General features: G+C 42.5%; 2 protein-coding genes across 3 annotated transcripts; both read left to right on the top strand.

Moving 5' to 3' along the window:
* Positions 1-39: 39 nt before the first annotated feature.
* clta (clathrin, light chain A) lies at positions 40-10,353 on the top strand. 2 transcript variants are annotated; one of them, XM_086211058.1, is made up of 7 exons: positions 40-326; positions 942-970; positions 2,412-2,529; positions 2,741-2,852; positions 4,606-4,659; positions 7,703-7,738; positions 9,089-10,353. In XM_086211058.1, the coding sequence occupies exons 1-7, from the start codon at positions 149-151 to the stop codon at positions 9,258-9,260; spliced, it is 699 nt and encodes a 232-aa protein (XP_086067184.1). In that variant the 5' UTR covers positions 40-148; the 3' UTR covers positions 9,261-10,353. The 2 variants fall into 2 exon arrangements, with proteins under 2 accessions (XP_086067184.1, XP_086067185.1); XM_086211059.1 differs by lacking the exons at positions 4,606-4,659; positions 7,703-7,738 and having other exon boundaries at positions 44-326; positions 9,089-10,338.
* Positions 10,354-12,555: 2,202 nt separating this feature from the next.
* On the top strand, positions 12,556-16,346 carry nansa (N-acetylneuraminic acid synthase a). The gene is made up of 6 exons (XM_086210145.1): positions 12,556-12,807; positions 14,179-14,394; positions 14,476-14,575; positions 14,825-14,979; positions 15,246-15,512; positions 15,602-16,346. The coding sequence occupies exons 1-6, from the start codon at positions 12,676-12,678 to the stop codon at positions 15,809-15,811; spliced, it is 1,080 nt and encodes a 359-aa protein (XP_086066271.1). The 5' UTR covers positions 12,556-12,675; the 3' UTR covers positions 15,812-16,346.
* Positions 16,347-16,931: the final 585 nt, after the last annotated feature.

Genomic DNA, 16,931 nt, shown 5'->3' with positions numbered 1-16,931 from the left:
TCATTGGCTGATCATTGGTTTCCTCTTCTGATTTTTTCCTTTCTTTTTTTTTTAATTCGTCCTTCTTTCCGTTGAGCTAATCGGTCTCGGTCAGTCGATACACCTGCTCAGAATTTCCTTTATTTATCTTCCGACAAATATACACAACATGGATGATTTTGACATGCTTAACGCGCCCGCTGCTGGAAACGGTGTAGGCTCAGACGAGGACCCCGCCGCGGCGTTTTTGGCCCAACAGGAGAGCGAAATAGCGGGGATTGAAAACGATGAAGGCTTCAGCATCCTGGACAGCGGAGATGTTCCTTCGTCGCTGGGGGACTCTAATGGTGGGTGAATTAGTTTCTTCCCTTCGCCTTTGCTTCGTTATCTGCTGTAAAGGCAGGGCCATCATAAACACCTAATTCTGGTCTTGAATGGAAGCTAAATTATGCTCTTCCTCCCAGCCTGCTAACCTCAGCTAGCAAATTAGCCAAGGGGGCTCGGTTAGCCACAACATTTGACATCATCTAAAATGAATTAATAAAGCGTGACAAGCACACGCAAAGTGTAAACTCTGAATGGTTAATTCATGCTTTTTAAGTGTGGCTCATACTTTCACAGGGGTCTCTGGAATGAATGAGCTCTGACGTTACGGTTGGGCGCCGTTGGTCCCAGCCGCCTGTCATGTCTGACTCGTTATCAGTTAGCATAGCTGATAGCGCTACAAAGCTGTACTTCTGTTTGTCAGCCAACCTTTAACTCAAATGTAAAAGAGGGAGGTGAAGGAGATAAACGACCTTTGGCAACCATGACTGTGTCATTTCCTTGAAGCGTCGCCTGGGTTTAGGAATGGTGGCTGAGCGGAGGTGCTGACATATCATACTGTGACAGTGTTGAACGTTAGCCAAAGTCGTTATTGTTTCAGCGTCTCTCTTAACACTCATTGTTCTTATTCCTTGTAGATGGTGCTATCAACGGGGAGTTCCATGGGGTAATTCTTTTTTTTCCCCATTATTTCGTTGTAAATGTTTGCCTTCATACTGTCTTCTTGTTTTTTTGCCCTTTCCTCTGAATTTTATGAATGAATTGGTGACTATTAGCTGCCGTTTTGTGCTCCCAACATTGTCCAACTACTCAGCTATGATGGTCTGATTCTCACAGAAAAGAACATAAATTCTCAGTGTCTTTAGCTGTAGTTAACCAGAGGTCTCACTGAAATTAATTGTCATGCATTCTGTATCATAGTAACCATTCTTGTGTTCTCTCATTCTCTGCTTATTGGGTGACTGCTATCAAGGCCATGTTAATATTCAGGAAAGGCTCGAAACAAATGGCGAAAGTATCATGGTGTTCTGTGGAAGAAGAGCCTTCCTCTAGGACTGTCAACCTTAAAATACTTATTCATGTTCTGTTGTATTTAAATCTGTATTCATAGTTGAGCCAACATTTCTGCCTTAAGTTGCTGAAATCCCTGGAGCATAACCATTGAGTTTCTGCTTCATTGTGACAAGAAACATGTGGCGTCAGACATGTAGTGAATCAATTGTTCAACTAAGTTAAAGTATGTTATTCGGAGGTAAAACTGAAAATGATACTCGGTGAAAAATCAGTTGTAATCCCTCGTTACACGAAAGAACTGTAACTCTTACAGTGAGTACAGCAGGTCAAGTTGCACCCCGAAGTCTGTAAATTGTCTCGGACGGCAGTTGGAGTTACAAATCTAATGTTTACTTCAGCTGTCTCCTTCCTAAAGCTCAGGAAACTTGGTGTGAATAGTGTTGTTCTGGTGGTCAGCATTTTAGATGTCCTGTACCTACATCTCATCAAGGGACAATATCATAACAGCAAAGAGGCGTGATAGCTGAAATTACAAAAACAAAACCCAGAAACCAAAGCTATGTTAACTTGATGTTTATTCAATAGATTTACTGATGGCCTTTATCCATTTGTTTCCAATCATGTAGTATTCTCCTAGTATAAAATATACCTCCATAATATATCTAATATTCAAGGGGAAGTGCTGAATCTTCACTTTACTATTGATCTCAGTGGTTTTAACTATCTGGCTGCTAGAACTGCACCAACTTCCCTTTTCCTGTGCTGTCATTGCAACATTGCTGCCTTATGCATCGTCAGGACTTCCTTGTGAGATTAGAAGGTCCTTAGCTGTTAGAACCCAAGGTATCACACTTTTGTTTTTGAAGAGCTTCTCAAAGAGCAAACAGCCAGATTTAATAAGCAGTGTCATCAGTGGAGAAGAGTGTATAAGATGATTCTCAAGGTTCTTGATATGTTAGGGTGATAATTTAAAGATGGATAATTCAGGAAGAATGACTGACTGAATGTTTCATCATCATCTGTCAGTAAATGTCATTCATAAAATGACCTGACAGCAGTAATTTTTTTTTAAAAAATAATCACTTGTTTCTTAGGAAAGCAACGGTCCATCAGATGCCTATGCAGCTATTTCCAATGCAGACCGTCTGCAGGCAGAACCAGAAAGCCTACGCAAGTGGAGGGAGGAGCAAAAGGAGAGACTAGAGCTGCTAGGTAAGCCCCGAAACCAGAGGGTCTTTCATAAAAGAACGGGAAAGACCTTGTTGCTCCCTGAGTCACGATCAGTAAAGCTTTATCTGACTTACATCTATGACAAGACGCCCTTTGCTTTAACATTGTGTGTAAAATGTCAAATTCACTGCCAAGCCAGTCATCTAAAACTCCCCAATTCTTTATTTTCCTCCTGTCTCATCTCCTTCCCCAGATGATAACTCTCGTAAGCAGGAGTCTGAGTGGAAGGAGAAGGCTAAGGTGGAGCTGGAGGAGTGGCACGCCAGGCAGAACGAGCAGCTGGAGAAGACCAAAGCCAATAACAGGTACTGCCTTCATATACAAGTAGAAACAGGACGCAAGAATCAGTGAAAATCATGGTATTAACAGAGCATACACACACTTCTGACAGCACACACCCCAGCTGCTCTTGAGCGTAGACTTATTCCCTAAAGGCTCAGTGTGAAGGTTTTCAACATTAAGGCTTAGGTTAATGGCCACCCTTTGGCTTTAGGTTCCAGAAAGAATGACGTTAATGCCATGCTGTGACACACTTAAACACCCACGCCAGCAAAATCCATGACCTTCCCATACAATTGTCCTGTATCACACATGAAGGGAGTTTGCCTCCTCACACACACACACACACACACACACACACAGCTTCATCGATTAACCAGCTGTTCATTTTAAATACTCACTGTCTCAATTTAAGATAAATGATACTGTTGGTAAGTTTGCGGTGGAAGAGGATGAACATGTGTTTCCCTGAGTGGATGTTGTCAGATGTGGAAAATACCCATTTGCATAAGTGACATACATTCTGCTATCTGCAGAATGTGGGGGACGATCCACAAAAGTCCTTGGCTCTGCTTTTTTTGGCTTCCTGTTAGTTCCAGTATTGCGGAGTGGCAAGAGAGATATGAAAGAATCGCTTTGGCCCAAACCAGTAAGTGGAAGGGCACAAAAGAACTCAAAACAAAGGAAAAATATATTTACTGCCCTTTTTAAAAAAGTCCTGAAAACAATATAGTACATGCACTTTGACACCTTTCGAATCCTTTGTCATGCTCCTCTGGGTGTTTTGAAGTGTGATTTCGGATAATTAACACTCAGCCACAAGGTATCATTGGATACTGGATGATTGGATTGGATTGCCTGAGTTTCTCCACCACTGTAATGTGTCCCTGCCGCCTAATGAATAATAAAACACCAGCAGCCATGATCCTACTCCTTCGCTCACAAGCTACTCTTCTACAATTATTTTGTCACTAATGAAATCACACTTCTCTATAACAGTTTAAGCTGATTTGAAGCATTTGATGATAACATTTCATCACGTATTTACATAGACAAGTTGTCTATACCGCACAATGTGAACATAACGCTAAAAAATTGAGAGCTGTCGCGAGTCTGTGAGGAGCAACTCGTCCAAGCTAAGGCTTCTCCAAAACCTGGAGGAAAACTAAGATTTGGGATCAGGACAAAGTCCGTCTATGACTGTGGAGGTTTTCTGTTTTCCTGAAATAAACGTGCCAGTCAAATCTTGCCCAGCTCTTTTCATCATCTGATGTTCAGTTGGTTATTCAGCCACAGCCTTATTTCTGGTAATATAAGTGGTCTGTGTCTATCAACAACTAATGCATTATTTCATATCGACTGACTGATCATCTCAAAAGGAGGAAATAATAGTTGGTCGCTGTTTGAATTACTTCTCTGACTTGGACTGACTTGATTTGGTGCTACACGGTGACATCTGCAGATGTTGATTGCTGGTCATTACATTGGCCCAGCCTTGCTAAGTTCTCCTCCCTCAAATCGTCTGATATCCTGCGTCCTAGCTCGAAATCTGAACATTCGACGGATTTTTCTTCAGATCATGTCTGCTGAAAATCGGGCGAGAGCCTCCACGATCCTCTCACATTTAACATCCCCGAATCGATGATGATATGCCTGAGCGTATTACTGTATGGTTAACCTGTAACGCTTGTGTTTCCATCCTCTTCTCCTCTCTTTTACCGCTCTCTCTCTTCTCTCCTGCCCTCTCGCTGCTCTGTCGTTGGGCGGATGTTTGTCCAGGGTGCTGGATGAAGACTTCTACAAGCAGCCCTTCTCTGAGCTCATTGGTTATGTGTATGTTGCTCCAACTAACATCCTCCTTCATTTTTTCCCCTCCGTTTTTGTTTTCTTCATTGTCATCAAACCCCAGAATCTAACTTGACGCCATATTCATCTCCTGAGTTAGGCTGTTAGATTCCTGTCTCCATGCTTTAGTTCCATTAGGTTTTCCATATTAACTATGTGCATTTTTGCCGCCACCATCTAGATTCTAGTGTTGAATCATTTTTATTCTAGGTTATCACTTTCACCCCATATGTCCGCATGTCATTTGTGAGTGGATGCCTGTCAGTAACATGAATGACTGCATGCCACCTTACACGCACTGCCAGTCGCATCCATGGAAATCAGTTTATTTCGAATTGTCTTGTGTTAATGTCTCACCGTCATGCTGTGTTCCTTCAATTCACCTCAGCAAAACATTTTGCAAATACATTTTATTCATTTCCAGTAGTTAACATTTGTATGAACTCTGACATAATGTGTTTTCTTTTTACAACGAACCTTTTTACACGTGATTTCGCCCCAAACTAATGTACTAATAAGGTTGAAGGTGCAGGATGCTAATAGATTAATTTGAAGCAATTGTGTTTTCCGTTGATTACCTGAGTTGCGTATTAGCTAGCATGTGCAGCTTCTTTAAACACATCAGCGCACAGGCAGATGGAACTTAGTAAATAAACAAAAAAGAATACTGTTAAAGTAAGATTTTTTTATTTTTAGTTATAGAATGTGTTATATTAATGATGTTAGATGTCAAATGGAGTGTGGAAAGTTGTTTTTTTTAAGTTTTAGAAGATAAGTCCCCCCTTTAAGAATATTTTTCTTTTTTTTTGTGATTGGGGGGGGGGGGGTCCTAAATTGTTTCTTTTAATGTATAAGTAGCATTAAAGATAGTTTTTTTTGTTAGTTTTCTTAGATGACCTATCACTCTCCATCATTCTGCTGTTTCTAACAGTGCGAAAATGAAATGTTTGGCCAAGATTTTCCATAAGGTCGCGGATACACAACTGCTTCAAAGTGAAATGTGTTCATGCTTTGAGAATGTTAGCTGCTACGTAGCGACTGCCGTCTTACAGGATGACGTGCTAATTTGCTGAGCTAGCTATCTAGTAGCCTGAGCTGTGCAGCCTTTGGATTTGTTGTCAGCTGACTTGCGAACGCCCCCCAGCCTGCATTGTGGTGTGCACCAGTTTTATTGCTTTAGTTAACTCATTGTCACGAGGAAAAGTTTAACACAATACAACCAAAGACTTTTGCCTGAAGTATGTTTAGCATGTTAGGATACAGTCCTTTTTTTTTTTTTTTTGCTTTTTCGCTGGTTTGGTCAACTGACTGTTCTCATTTTGAGAATTTTTGTCGCATTTTTTGTATTTGTACTAATCAAAACATTTTCTTGTTGCTGTTCCCATGGGTATATGTTTTTATATACATGGACTACCAGTCAAAAGTTTGGACACACCTTCTCATTTAATGGTTTTTCTTTATTCTCATGACTATTTACAATGTTTCTCACCGAAGGCATCAAAACTATAAATGTACACAAATAGAATTATGAAGTAAACATAGTGTGAAATAACTCAAAACATGTTTTATATTTTAGATCCTTCAAAATAACCACCCTTTGCTTTGATTACTGCTTTGCTCACTCTTGGCGTTCTCTCGATGAGCTTCATGAGGTCGTCACCTGAAATGGTTTTCCAACAGTCTTGAAGGAATTCCCAGAGATGCTGAGCTCTTGTTGGCCTTTTTGTCTTCACTCTGCGGTCCATCTCATCCCAAACCATCTGGATGGCTTTAGGTCAGGTGACTGTGGAGGCCAGGTCATCTGGTGCAGCACTCCATCACTCTCCTTCTTGGTCAAAGAGCCCTCACACAGCCTGTTGGTGTGTTTGGAGTCGTCGTCCTGTTGAAAAATAAATGATGGTCCAACTAAATGTAAACCAGATGGTATGGCGTGTCGCTGCAGGATGCTGTGGTAGCCATGTTGGTTCAGTGTGCCTTCAGTTTGTAGTAAATCCCCAACAGTGTCACAGCAAAGCCCCCCCACACCATCACTCCTTCTCCTCCTTCAGTTCTCAAAGTATTGATGGACTCTTGTTTCTCTTTACTTTGCTGATTGGTTCTTTCTTAATATGAATTCTAAAAGTTGTCAAATAGAGCTGTCAGCTGTGTACCAACCTGACTGCTGCACAACACAACTGATGGTCCCAACCCCGTTAAGAGGGCAAGAATTTCCACAAATGAACCCTGAAAAGGCGAACCTGTGACGTGAAAACCATTTCAGGCGATGACATCATGAAGCTCACTGAGAGAGGGCCAAGGGTTTGCAGTGCTGTCAACAAAGCAAAGGGTGGCAACTTTGAGGAATGTCAAGAAAGTAGAAAAGTAAAGAAATCATTGAATAAGAAGGTGTGCCCAAACTTTTGACTGGTAATAGATATAGATGTATATATAATATCCAGTACTGGGGTAAAGAGGTATTTCATTGTGTTAGTAATAAATGAGGTTTTCTTTTCCATGTGTGCCCCTCAATGCAGCCTCCGCAGGCTATTGTTAGATAAAATGTGGACTTTCCCGTCCATAAACAAATGGCTCTTCAGTCTCGACTGTGTTGGTGTTGACAACTAAGTCACACAACCTCCTCTTCCTCCTTCGCACTTCCCACACAATCTAGAAGTACTTCTCAGTACGCAGTGTCTCTGGAAGCTTTTTTTTTTTTTTAGGCAGCTGGCTTGTGTTTGTAATAAACCTAATAAGAGAATCATGGGTTTGATGAATGTGACCCCAGGCCATCGCGCTCGCCTCGTGAGCGTAGCTGACTAATATGTCAGTTACTACGAGGAACCCAGTCCACGAAGCAAACTAAAGGCTGCACATGTATCCTTTTCTAGAGGGCAAAGAAGACATTAAACTGTGTTGCTTGTGCATGCTGGCTTTCAACATCTGCATTGAGCTCATTTTGGTTGTCTTTCATTTCACCCCCCCCCCTTCTCTTTTCTAAATTCTGACTTGTGAAACTGTTTCTCCCTGTTTTCTTTTCCTATGCACCTTAAAGCACACACATTAACCATCCTTGCTACCGCCTAGACCAGTTAAGTAAAACAATAAAACCCCTGACCCCCCCCCCCCCCAAAAAAAAAAATTGGACCTCTTCCCCAGGGGCTAGATGCAGTTCTTTGTGTGTTAGCTAGCAGCTTCCCTGTTTACTAGCAGTCAGCTATTTTGCTGTAATGTCCTTTCTGTGATGCTGTGGTCGTTCTAGTGTTTTTGTAGTCAGTTGTGACTGTGAATGTTCATTGGCTTCTCATCCCCATTTTGCTTTGTGTACTTTGTTGTAGTTCCTAGCTTAGTCGTGGGGGGTCTCTGTGGGTGGAACAACATGGTGGGTTTTTATCTTTGTCTGAGGGTGGGTTGGATTGTAGTGTTTGTATTTGTTTCTCCATAATCTGCGTCTCAATATGTCCTGTGATAGCAGCTCTTATCCTTTCTTTTTTTTGTGTTTAATTTGTTTTGGGTTGTTTGTTTTGAACTTTGTGTTTTAAGTTGAAATCTTCGGTGGTAAGCAATGATAGATGGTTCCAAATCACTTCAACCCCCACTAAGAAGACACAAATCGATCTGTTCCACTAGTATGACACTTGTTTCCCGCCAGCCTGCTTCTCAGCTGCTGCCAAATGCATGGCTAAGGCCCAGTAGTGCTGCCACTTATTTTGGGCTTGGTTAAAATGAAAGCTTACCGCTGGGGTTGTTTTTAATCACGTATACAGATGTCTTTACCGTCCCTATACTTGGGTATAGGAAAGGGAACATTGTAAATACGCAACCACAGGGTAAGTATGGGAGGGCACCAACTCCCCTCCCTCCCCCAGTTCTGTCCAGAACTGTATTTTTAACCAACCAAAATGCTTACCAGACCTTTGAAATTGATTTAATTATTTGCTTCATTTTGTTTCTTTTCTTTTCATCTTTGGGATTTCTGATCAGTATTTTATATGTACTCCGTTTTTGTTTTGTTTTGTTTTGTTTTTTTACCGTTGCGGAGAGTTAAAACCTCAGGTGACTCGTGTTAGCAGAGTTGGGGGCATGCCACCAGTGATCAGACTGTTGTAGCTTGTTTCTCTTTGTGGACGCAAGTTGTGTCTGTGTGCTGTTTGGACTGTTCTGCGCTGAGATAGACTCTGCTGAACCAAATGCCTTCTAGCCTAAAGAAAGAGAGATTGCAGATGTTAAATACTGATTTAGAAAAGAAAATGTTGCTTAATCTTAAAGGAATCCAATTCGTAGACTCAGCCTCCAGTTGAGTTGACCACCAGAACTTGTGTGTGTTGGTCATCAGCAGAGGACTTTCTCAGAGTTCTACTATACATGTTTTTAGCAGCCTCGTTGCTTCTTCCTCCACTGACAACGCTCGATGTTTTATCCTCTGTCCTGTTGCGTGTAGGGCGGCTGAGGAGGCCATGATTTCTGATATGGATGAGAACAACCCCGGCACGGAGTGGGAGCGAGTGGCTCGGCTGTGCGACTTCAACCCCAAGTCTAGCAAGCAGGCCAAAGACGTGTCCCGCATGCGCTCCGTCCTCATCTCCCTGAAGCAGTCCCCGCTGGTGCGCTAAGCTGTGAAGAGCATCATTCCATATCATCCATCACCACACACCAAGAAACCAAACAACTGATGTCCCACATCATCTGTATTCTGAAGAAAAGGGGCTCACCTACGCCTCCTCTGTCCACATCTGTTTGCTGTGCACAGCCCTGTTTTTGCCTGGTGGAAGGAAATAGCCAGCGGCCCCACCCCTAACTGTTTACCCCCGCAGGGACGTACAGATTAGCCTTGAAGCACCAGCTTTCCGTTATCTGCCCCCATAGGGCTTGTACTCATGTGGACCTGATCCATAGACCAATCAAGACCTTGTAGAACCTCCTCCTCTTCCTCAGTTCACATACTGAGATCAGTTAGATCCACACAGGATCCACACAGGATCTAAAAGGGAAAGGTTGACGTTTTGTTTGTTTGGGCCAACAGCTACACTACAGTCTTTTTCATGCCCCCCCCCCCCCCCCCCATATCATTCCCCTCTTGCTGGGCTCACTCTCTCACTCTTGGCCTGTCAGCCTCATGAATCTTCGTCTGACCTGTAAGGCTCTTCAACACAACTCTTGGTTTCCATCTTTACAAACATGTATCTTCAGAATTGTTCAGTTTTTTTTGTTTGTTTGTTTTTTTAAGGACCAAACTCTAAAAGACAAACTCAGTATGTGTTTTTTGATCTGTGTGTGTGCGAGTGTGAGTGTGTGTGTGTGAGTAGTGCCAGCTTGTGGCATATTGTGTTCAGTTTTTTCAATCTATGCATTTCCTTTTGAAAAGCACCTCCCCTCTCCAGTCAGGAACTGAACAAAGTCCAGTCATTACAATAAATATTTGTATGTGTGTTCTAAACCTCATTGGTGTGTGTATGTACTCAATGTGTGTACCTATGTACATATACAGAATATATACAGGCAATATATATACAGAGTATTAAAAGATGTCATTGAAATGAGACACTTGTGGTTTTAAAGAGAACTAGACATTAGCCAGCTGTTGCTCAACCGTGCATGTTCATTGTCCATTTGATTTCAATATCAGTAAAAAGTGACGTAAAGTTGTTGTCCTGTTGTTCTTGAACCAAAATATTAAAAATGATATTCTGATGTTCAACTAACTTCTCATTTAAATATACAATTTTAACAGTCAATTCATAAGAAGGCAGAGTAGTTCATCCAGCTGACAAGCAACTTGGTGGTGGTTTGGATGGAGTCTTGCTGGTGAGACACATAAAGCCATGGAGAGAGAACAAGTTATTTTGAGACGACAGGATTCCCACAATTTACTTGTTTTGTATTTGTAATAAATCTGTGGCCACAAAATAAGAGGACTAAGACACATCTTAATGGCTCGAATTTTATTTTCTTTCTACGGCCATTTTGTTCAGAAAGATGTGGAAAAGGTGAATCAAGTTTTTGATGGCAACATAGCAGAAATGTTCCTGCGGTCTATTGTGACGTTTGACCAACCAGTTCCCAAAAACCTGAATGTAAAACCTTTATGAAGTTAAAACAAGAGGAGGTAACAACACCAAAATGACGGCGGAGAGGAAAAGGACAAGGACAAACACAACTTCCATCTGTAGGAACTCATGGCAAACTGGCAGCTAGTCCTCCATTAACAGCAACAAACCTGAATGCAGCAGTGCAGCAGAGGTATCCACTGGCGTGCACCTCGGGAAACACGACAACTACTTCACGTGCAAAGATCAACTACTTCACGTGCAAAGATCAACTACTTCACGTGCAAAGATCAACTACTTCACGTGCAAAGATCAACTACTTCAGGTGCAAAGATCAACTACTTCACGTGCAAAGATCAACTACTTCACGTGCAAAGATCAACTACTTCACGTGCAAAGATCGACTCCTCAACAGGCCACGTGTGTTTGATGTGACTTGGTGGAGAAAATAAAGCAAGACAGCTCCTGTTTTCACTAATTTCACTGAACCAACTGGAACTACTTTTGATATTTCAAGCATTCGATTTCGCTTCAAAGAATGTTGACATGATTTCTGTAGTTCCCCGGGTGACGCTTAACATTAAAATATCAAGTTCATGTGCTTAAGTCTCGGAGGGATCGTTTACCTGATGCTCCAGATGTGTACGGGGTTGATGGTTTGGCTTGGCTGGCTGGAGGGGTATTTAAGTAAGTAAGCAAGAAATATCAAATTCCTTTGATGACCAACATGTTCTCCTGGTCTCCTATGATTAAAAGAGAATTTAAAATAAGATAGGAATATCCTCCGAATGGCTAACCTTAATGTATTCAAGTGGCTTTGTTCAGCTATACGTCTGCTATACAAATAAAGCTAACTGGCCTTGCTAATATCGTGGCACATCTGCTTGTTTTATTCCACTTCAGCGCAGAGTTCATAAAGGCCAAACCAACCGGAACCTTGGTCCTGCCTCTACTCTTTAATAGACAAAGCTTTACAAACTATGAAAGACGCCATGAGACTTGAAATAATATTTGCTCCTCAGGGAGTGTATCCCTCTGCATGTTTGGCTTAGATTCCTCTACAAGCCTGGCAAAATGAAGTTTACTTGACGGGCATTTATGACTGAGGGAGGTTGTCACTAAAGACACGACCATCAGTTGCATCATGGGAAATGTTGGCTTGAAAGTACTAGATTATTCAATTACTTTTGACCAATATTTTTGAACATGGATCCTAAATTTATAGAGATGCAGATTCTATGTATGTTTTGACTTCACTATGACACAAATAAAATCTTAGCGGAATTTCCCATCCATCCATTTTCTGCCTCTTATTTTATTGAGGGTCGCGGGGGGGCTGGAGCCTATCGCAAGAGGATGTAAGGAACGAGGCCAAGTGAAGCCTGAACAGACAGACAACCATTCACACTCACAGTCACACCTACAGTCAATTTAGAGTATCAATCAGCCTCGTCCTCTCTTGATGTCTTTGGACTGTGGGAGGAAGCTGGAGTTCCAGAGAGAACCCGCAAACAGGGAGAACATGGAGACTCCACACAGACTGCCCCGGCCCCCGGGCCCGAACGATAGATCTAGGAACCTTCGTGCTGTGGACGATGTGTCAATCACTGCATTTCACGGAAGTAACTGCGTAGAAATAAGTAGCATTATTTTTGGTGTAATTCTCTTGTTCATATTTTTAAAATTAGGTAGCTGTTTAATCTGAAAGTGGAAAATAATGTCCACTACGGTACTGCAGTCAAATACTTAAGACAAATGTACTCACGTCGTTCTAATTATTCTGTTTATAGTGTGGCTGTAAGTCCGGGTTTTACTTTGAAATACAAACGCGGAACTCATACTACATCCTAGATGTGCAGCAAATTAAATCTTCCGGGTTTGTTACACCAGACAAGACTAACTCAGCACTGTCCATTTGTCTCGGCTCTCTGGCAGACGCCTGTCTTCACTGGTAGTTTGTAGTTTGTGTTCTGTGCTCAAGATGCCGCTAAAGTTTGAGCTGTGTCCCGGTAGAGTGATCGGAGGGAACCATCCGTGTTTCATTATCGCCGAAATAGGACAAAACCACCAGGGAGACATCGAGATAGCAAAGAAAATGATCAAAATGGCAAAGGTAACAAACAACGAGGAAATGTACTTCAGTTTTCATGCTTTTTTTTCTCCTCCCGCTGTTTGTACTCGAAACGAACCGGAGAGAATAACGGGCGTTACTTTGAATGGGCGTGACGTCACACATTCGGAAATCCATTTTAAACTTGGTCCATTTAATATCTTAGTCACTCTCCTGCTGCGCGAGTGGTTGCTGGAGAACAGACTTAACTCGTGTGTGTGTGTGTGTGTGTGTGTGTGTGTGTGTGTGTGTGTGTGTGTGTGTGTGTGTGTGTTGTTCCGCACTTAATATTAAACTTAATTGCTATTGTAATTTTTTTTTTACGTGAGTGGACTCCGTGTGCAGGTGGCTTCGGAGGATGATTGTTGTAATTAGTTAAATTATAAGATTTGTGAATTGGGTTTGGTCTGTTCATTCATGCCCTGGCGTGCATTCGCTTTTGTATTAAATTCGAATTGATTAGTAAGAATACGTGTATTAAGGACATACGTATCATCTGCTATTCTGAAATGTTAATTTGAAGTGACATCACGTCGACCCTCTGACTGATTGTCATGCCGCCTCTGCTGCAGTTAAACTTGATCTGCTTTTCAAATATTTTGAATGTCAGAGAATCGTTGAATAGTTGTCTGGAAACTGAGTGGAGATAATAAATCAAAGTAAGTCATGGCGGTTTATCGTGGAGGTTAAACATGTCTGGCTCTCTAATTTACATGAGATTGTTGATCAAATTTGTCAGCAGTTACAGGGAAGCCGAGACTGGAACTTACTTGAGAGAGATCTTCCATATAATTTATGAAATTAAAAAGTCACATTTGGTTGGTAATAAGGGGAGGTCATGCTGCACGATTGTGAAAATCTACTTGATTATTTCGATTGATATTGCCATTCGTAAATATTTTGTCATTAAAAAATAACTTTTTTTTACATCATTTTTTTTCATTTACTTTGGAAAAAAAGAGTTAAAACGATAACAGCGAAATTTGTGGAGATCTGTACCAAGCATGTTTTCTGAAGTCTGCGCTGTCACAATATTGAATTCAATACAACGTTTAAATTAGCTTTTTGTTCCCAAATATCTGTGATTAGAAAATCGCATTTTGCGGTTTTTGTTAGATTTCAATGAATTGCGCCACCTTGGTTGGAGGTTTAGCAGTGAGGAGGACGCATCCACATCAGCTGCTCTCTAAGACGAACATTATTGGTAAGAAACTGTCTAACAAAGCGGTGACACGCACGCAGAGGCGGAAGAGGCCGGGAGACAAAGGCAGGGGGAGAAGCGCCGCACTGTAAAATGACAGAACGGATTAAAAAAAGAGAGAAATTCCTGTCGTTCACTTTTCAAGCTTTCCTTCTTCTCGTGTCCCTTCACAGGACTGCGGAGCGGATTGCGCCAAATTCCAGAAGAGTGAGTTGGAGTATAAATTTAACAAGCGTGCCTTGGCTCGTCCCTACACCTCCAAACACTCCTGGGGGAAAACTTACGGTGAACACAAGCGCCACCTAGAGTTCACCCATGAGCAGTACAGGGAACTGCAGAAATACGCAGGGGAAGTAGGAATCTTCTTCACCGCTTCGGGGATGGACGAGGTCAGAAAAACGCTGAGTGAAAAGTTTTATGACACTTTTAAACATCAGAGTAGTTTCACCTGAACTTGCTCCCACCTGTAGATGGCGGTGGAGTTTCTCCATGAGCTTAATGTGCCTTTTTTCAAAGTGGGTTCTGGAGACACTAACAACTTCCCCTATCTGGAGAAGACTGCCAAGAAAGGTGAGGAGGGGATGTGAGACGTGAGAGCTTTTAATTTGACTGGTCTGGTGTGTTGAGCCATGTGTAGATTAGGGTTAACCCTTTACTGGGGGTTTTATTAAGTGCATTAAAATGGCTGACAATATGTACACGAGACAACTCCCACAGTCTGTGAGCGCTCACGGTAACATTTAAGCAAAGCCATATTCCGTCATTTTATCCTGGGCCCGGATGGTGTTCATCGGGCTGTCGCCGTCTTGTCTGTGCCAGGACGTCCCATGGTGGTGTCCAGTGGGATGCAGTCCATGGAGACCATGCGCCGCGTCTACAAGACCGTGAAGGAACACAACCAAAACTTTGCCATCCTGCAGTGCACCAGCGCCTACCCTCTTGAGCCAGAAGACGTCAACCTCCGTGTGATCACGGTATACACAAGAGCTCCGTTTATATGAAAAGATTTGAGCAAAAAATATGAACTTGCTTCTTTTGAACTGGTCTTGTACACATTTTTGTATTACAAGCAGTAGAAGAATTAGTTTCCAGAACCTTTTAAAATGTTGTATTTCAGGGCTGTTCCTCATCATCTTATTTGATCTTTTTCAGTTTTATGACCTCAAATATTCTAGTTACGGTTCTTTTCGTTCTGAAGGACTCCCCAAACTTAACTGTCCATTGATCTTGTCATCAACAGGAATACCAGAAGGAATTTCCAGATATCCCTATTGGTTATTCCGGCCATGAGTCTGGAATCAGTATTTCAGTGGCGGCTGTCGCTCTGGGAGCAAAAGTCTTGGAACGTCACATAACACTGGACAAGACGTGGAAAGGAAGCGACCACGCAGCATCGCTGGAACCGTCCGAACTGGCTGAGCTGGTTCGCTCCATCCGACTGGTGGAGAGTTCGATGGGCAGCAGCCTCAAGCAGATGTTGCCCTGTGAGAAGCCGTGCCACGATAAGGTGAAGGTGCAAACCTGCTGTATCAAACCCCCCAAAATTGTTTCTTCAGGTTGTTCCTTCATTTCTTCTGTCGCTCTCTCCTTCTCCAGCTGGGTAAGTCCGTAGTGGCCAAGGTGAGGATCCCTAAAGGAACCACCCTGACTCTGGACATGCTGACGGTGAAGGTGGCTGAGCCCATGGGCGTAGCTGCCGAAGACATCTTCCAGCTGGTTGGCAAGGCTACGACGGAGGACGTGGAGGAGGACGAGAGCGTCACGCCGGATGTGGTGGACAGTTACGGCAAGAAGGCCAAGTGTTAAGAATGGAAAGATCTGAAACTGGTACAAAGGGCACTTGATTTTAGAGGAGATTTAATTTATTCCTCTGGGGAAAGTGGGAGGGAGGTAAATCTGTTCGGTGCAGCTGAGATTCCCAACATTGGTACACAGTAATTTGTTACATAATCGGATAATAGAGTCAGATAGTTTGAGTCTTTTCACAGCTGGAGTTCAGACCAATGACTCGTGTGTCCATCGACTGATCGTTTTAGTTTTTATTTTGTAGTTTGGGTTTTTTTTTCATTTTATAATCATTGCCTTAAAGTAATCCATGAACTTTTCGGTAACCAAGCCGTCTGTCAAACCTGTCGTCCTCATGTACGAATAGTTCCTCTTCTGTGTCCCAGTTCACTGCTCACTTAGGCTAATTTGCACAGATGAACTTCAATGTTTGCACCTGCTGGTGCTGCCAGCCTCTTGATAGCTGATAGATGCGTTCATCTGCCTCATGGCGCATCTGGACTGTAACAATCTTCATCTGTAATGTGCCTGTTGAATAAAGCGAGACATGGCTGAGGCTCTGTCCCAGTTATGAGTATTATTCTTTAACCAGGTCAGAGAACCTTCAACACATTGTCTCTGGTCTTTCTAGTTCAGAGTATCAAGCAGAATTCACATTTATACAACTTCTTTAGGCGGTGGTGCAGTGGTCAGCACTGTCGCCTCACAGCAAGAAGGTTCCAGGTTCGAGTCCTGGCTCCAGCACAGGATCTTTCTGTGTGGAGTCTCCATGTTCTCCCTGTTCCTGTGTGGGTTCTCTCTGGTACTCCAGCTTCCTCCCACAGTCCAAAGACATCAAGAGGGGACGAGGCTGATTGATACTCTAAATTGACCGTAGGTGTGTCTGTGAGTGTGAATGGTTGTCTGTCTCTATGTGTTGGTCCTGTGATGGACTGGTGACCTGTCCAGGGTGAACCCTCCAGGCTCCAGCTCCTTGTGACCCTTAACAGGAATGAGCAGTAGAAAATGGATGGACAACTTCTTTAATAGAAACAATGTCCTCTTGACTTCTGGAGGTATGAAACTTTGTTGAACTGGTAACAAGTGATATGATTTGTCTTTCAAGTATTCACAAATGGATTCCTTGAGCTGACAGAAGTGT

This window comes from Aulostomus chinensis, chromosome 8 (assembly GCF_037954235.1).
Source record: "Aulostomus chinensis isolate RoL2024-O1b breed Wild chromosome 8, RoL_Achi_v1.0, whole genome shotgun sequence".
In the NCBI taxonomy this organism is placed as follows: Eukaryota; Metazoa; Chordata; class Actinopteri; order Syngnathiformes; family Aulostomidae; genus Aulostomus; species Aulostomus chinensis.
The sequence above is the reverse complement of the archived record's forward strand: the minus strand, read 5'-3'. Positions and strand labels throughout refer to the sequence as shown.